This window comes from Sinocyclocheilus anshuiensis, unplaced genomic scaffold (genome assembly GCF_001515605.1).
Source record: "Sinocyclocheilus anshuiensis isolate Anshui unplaced genomic scaffold, SAMN03320099.WGS_v1.1 scaffold945, whole genome shotgun sequence".
Lineage (NCBI taxonomy): Eukaryota > Metazoa > Chordata > Actinopteri > Cypriniformes > Cyprinidae > Sinocyclocheilus > Sinocyclocheilus anshuiensis.
The window spans coordinates 472,777-477,351 of record NW_015557112.1 but is presented as its reverse complement, the minus strand read 5'-3'; the positions used below and the strand labels follow the sequence as shown (position 1 = coordinate 477,351).

The 4,575-nt window shown below is 33.3% G+C and overlaps 1 protein-coding gene across 1 annotated transcript; it reads left to right on the top strand.

The window, feature by feature from the left end:
* Window positions 1–551: 551 nt before the first annotated feature.
* On the top strand, window positions 552–3,950 carry LOC107677695 (B-cell scaffold protein with ankyrin repeats-like). The gene is made up of 6 exons (XM_016472697.1): window positions 552–669; window positions 2,549–2,612; window positions 2,991–3,020; window positions 3,383–3,462; window positions 3,581–3,619; window positions 3,867–3,950. Exons 1-5 carry the CDS (start codon window positions 586–588, stop codon window positions 3,611–3,613), a joined length of 291 nt encoding a protein of 96 aa, XP_016328183.1. The 5' UTR covers window positions 552–585; the 3' UTR covers window positions 3,614–3,619; window positions 3,867–3,950.
* The last annotated feature ends 625 nt before the right edge of the window (window positions 3,951–4,575 follow it).

Sequence of the window (4,575 nt, the reverse complement as noted above, 5' to 3'; positions counted from 1 at the left end):
GCCGATGCTGTGGTAAACCATAGTTCATTTTGCAATTACTATGGTTTTCTACAAAAAAAACATGGTCTCTCGAGCCCCTGTCCCTTTAATCGCTGACGCTAAAGTGCCCTTTCGGTCCGCGATTTCTACCGAGGGGGTAGAATACATGAATACATGCCTCCACCTAGTGGACTCTCCAGGATAATGCAAACTAATTCTCAGATGTGTGTGGTGTACTGCTGCAGTGTGGAAGCAATAACTGGAACTCTAATCATGATGTGCTGTATTTATGTGGATTTTTAGTTTTCCAGAAGAAAAAGTCGGAAGGAGATGCTGAAACATTGTACTCTTTTCCCACAAGACAGGGTGAGATTTGTCTGTCTGAAAATTGAATAGTTTTATATGCACTATGACGTTATGAGTCTGATCTCATCTTTAAATAATAATAACAAAAAAAAAAAAAGTTAAAGCTGACATTTTAACTGCTTTCTGGTCTCCATGGTGACAGCGAGGCCGAGGGACAGCATCTCAACCACTTATGACACCTTTGTGCCCAGTCAGCCACAAGGACTGGACGAGCTGATAAAACTTCAGCAAGAGGTGAAGATGGGCTCTTTGAGTATAGATGATGCTCTGGATCGATTCAACGACTGGCAGAGGCTTCAGAAGGGAATGGATAGCATCCAACAGGTAATGGACATGGTTAACCCTTTAGAATTCCTTTTAGTATGTTAATAGAATACTAATATAATACTTTTTACATTCTCACTAGTTTGTATATAATAACAATATTTTAACAAATGTAATTTCAATCACATATCAAACCTTGTATTGTGTTTCTGTGATGGAAATGACAATGTAAACATCTTTAAATAAAAATGGATAACGTTTTTTTCATTACAATAATGAGAATTATGAGAACAAAAAGGTGTGGATCGTTATTTTTGCAGCTGAACTATTGTATATGCGTTTGTAGTAGTTTCCCTTTCAGATGCAAAATGTATGGGAATTTACTAAGGTGGTTTACTAAAGTTTGTGGTAGTCAGTTTACTTGTATTTGCATCATTTAACTCTCCCCAAAAAATGTCTTAACCCATTATGCGACTGTGTTAGTAGATTACCCACACCTTTATCATCAGCTCTGCTTGTATGCGACCCTACGCTAATTTGCGCTGCTTTTAGTAGACTGCGCTATTATGGAAATTACCCGGCTGCATCTGTGTATTGTCAGTAGATCTCCCACAGAACTTCATCTGCACTTTTATGGGATTGCAGTCTCATAATAATTTGCCCTTTTTAGTAAATATGGGCCATAGTGTAAAGCACTGTGATTTCATAGGTGTATGAGACTGTGACAGATATTATTTATATATTGTGACAGATATTATTTATACATACAGTCTGTAAGCAATATTTTTTATAATAAGCAAAAGGATTTGTTATATTATTATATTTTATAATATAATATAATATGAAACAACTTGTAAAATGCAGAAACAGAATGGTTTTCATTGCTATTATGTCTGTCTGTCTGTTTGTTTTTTTTAGGTTTAGGTTTAAGTTTTAGGGTTAGTAGCTATTATTACCTAGTTATTGTAATTACAATAGTAAGAACATAGTACGTACATGCAGCTGTATTAAAGAAACTTTCAATCTTAATTATTGACAAGATTTGAAAAAGTTTTGTTTTCTAAGTGAAATTTAGGGGAGCGCGGGGCACAAAGTAACGCGGGGTTAGTTGTAACCCACATGGTTTGAATATTTCCACACATGCTAGCATAACCACATTTAGAGTATTTATTAGTTACCATATCAACATTATATATAAACAAAAAAAAGTGTGCCAAAATTAAAAAATATTTTGAAGATATCAATGAACATTTATTTTACCATAGCAAAATTAAAATTCTGGCTTAAGTAAAATTTTCATCTCTGTTTTTATTAATCATTTAAAATAAGACAAATCTGCTATTATTTGAATCTCCAATCTGTTATTTATCAGTTTAGATAGTTTTTTGAATGCTTCGCTAACTAGCGGAAGACAGCAACTAGTTTTAAACTCCAGTTGCGCAGATGGGGCACGTTGTAACACTGCTTTACAATGTGCTATTCTATGACATTAGGGATGTAATTTACACTATTTACTTTAATGAATTTTAATGAGAAACAACGAGAAACAGATGAATAAAGACTGACAGTCAATGTTTAATGTTTAGAAATTATTATTTCAAGACATGTAAAGCATTTTTGCTCGTTTATATGGGCCGTCCCAAGCTGAACCCCATGTGGATTTACACAAACTGAGAAAGTCAAAAAGTGTTACTTTGTGCCCCGCTCTCCCCTATATGATTACTAAACAGATAGGACAGAATTCTGAGTTAGCACCAGGACTGTGCTGTTTCTGTTTATGAGGCAGTCAATCCCTATGCACATTTGAAAAAAAATGAGCTTTTAAACAGAATAGTTAATTATTTTTACCTTACACAACCAACAAATAAATTATTGATTCCCCATGACATGAAATCTAAAAAGTGCATATTAAAGCCTGTTTAAAATTTTTTTTCCCCAGGAGAAAATACAGCAGCTGAGGGCTAGTATCATCAGCAACAGAGAGGATGATGAAAGTGTCTATGGTAGGTTTATTGCACTTTTCCATGACATTCTAATTTATTGAGATGCACCTGTATATGTATGCAAAGATTTCAAGAGTAAATAAAAAAAAACCTTGGGGCCCATTTTCAAGTTTTTTTTTTAATTTTTTTTTTTTAAGTCGGGTTGCACATGCATCAAAACACATTTTCTCAGAAAAAAAAGTTGCTTGTGTTGTTCATTTTGCACAATCACTTTGCACTCAGTCCCTATCAGTTGAGAAAACATCTCACAGATCAGCGAGATTCCTTAATGTAAAGATTACAGTGAGAATATGAGAAAGAGAAAAATAAAGTGACCTTGGGTGAGCTAGACGGAATGCAATTGTATGTGAGCTAACAGGCATCTTTTCTCTCCATCAGATAAAATCAGCATCATTCATCACACACCAAGTAAGTAAGAAATGCCCTGCTATGAAAGTAAGAATTTTTTACTTGTTGCAGTTACATTTTCTCTATAGCTGTCTCCTCCTTTCCTTATATGTGGCAATTAAGCTTTTGTGTCTCAGGGAAACTGTTAGACCTGTTGGCTTATACACAAGGACTTTAGTCTCTTTGTCTGGAAAACTGTGTAACATGGAAAACTTTGAGATACAATAGTACCTTCTATATGTCTATACCATCCTATGCTCCTATAGAGTGTTTTTGCAATTTATGAGATCACATCTAGAGTCAGCCACCAATCACTAAGCTCTGTCTACTCGTAATAGCAGTGTCAAATACTTTAGTGAATTTTGTATTTATTTCTATTGTAGCTGCATCTGCAAATGAGTGTCAAAGAGCGAGTCAGCAAGCGGACACTGAGTTCTACAGTAAACCTATAAAAGGACATAATGTGAGTTTTCATTTTGCACATGCATTTGTCGTTTCTTAAGAATACTATAATACTTTGTTTCTAGCAAATGGTTTTACCCATTCAGTTGTCATATTTTTCATCTGTTCTTTTTTATTAGTCAAATTTCTTCAGGAAAGCAGACAAACAGTAAGAGAAGGTATTAACAAACAAACCATTTAATATTTACTTTAAAAATATATAATAATAATAATAATAATAATAATAATAATATGCAAAATATGAATCATTAGCTCTTTTGTAAGTTTAATTCATGAATAAAAGAAAAATAAAATAAATTCATTCAAAACAATATGCATCTGTAATGCAGTTTCATACAAATTTCAAGAAAAGTTTAACTGTGTGCTGCTGTGACCTTTATTGATTACATTTTCATCTTCTTTCAGTCATCCTGATTGTGGAAGCACTGATCTGTCAAAGAAATGCACTAAACAGGAACTGATACAATATAGTGCACATTAATATCAACAATTTCATGGCAATTCATAACTATTTTACATGATAATTGCGGCTAATTTGTATGATTTTTTTATTATCCTGTTTGTACGTTCATATGATCTGCTGATGGTTTAGGTGTGAGGTTGGTGGTGGACCTTCATGGTTACTTTTTTCTAAAAATCATTAATTTTCATACAAATCACATTGTATGAATTCATACGAAAGTGCCTAAAATAGTGAAGTTTTCTCATTACATCAGGTTAGTTAATATCCAGTGTCAGAGAAATAATAAATAATTATTCACTTTTATTCATATTCCACTAGGGTAATACTTTAGAATAGGGAATACTATTCACTATTAACTAGTTGCTTATTTGCATGCATATCGCTAACATATTGGCTGTTTATTAGTACTTACAAAGAACATATTAATGCATTATTTTGCATGACCATATTCTAGATCCCTTAACCCTACCCCATATCTAAACATAACTACCATAAACAACTACCTTACCTACTATCAATAAGCATCAAATTGGGAGTTTATTGAGAGAAAACTTAGCTAATAGTGAATATGTGTTCCCTAATCTAAAGTGTTACCCCCACTATTGATTATTTAATTCTCCCACTATTTCTTCTTTTTAACTGACTGCTCAA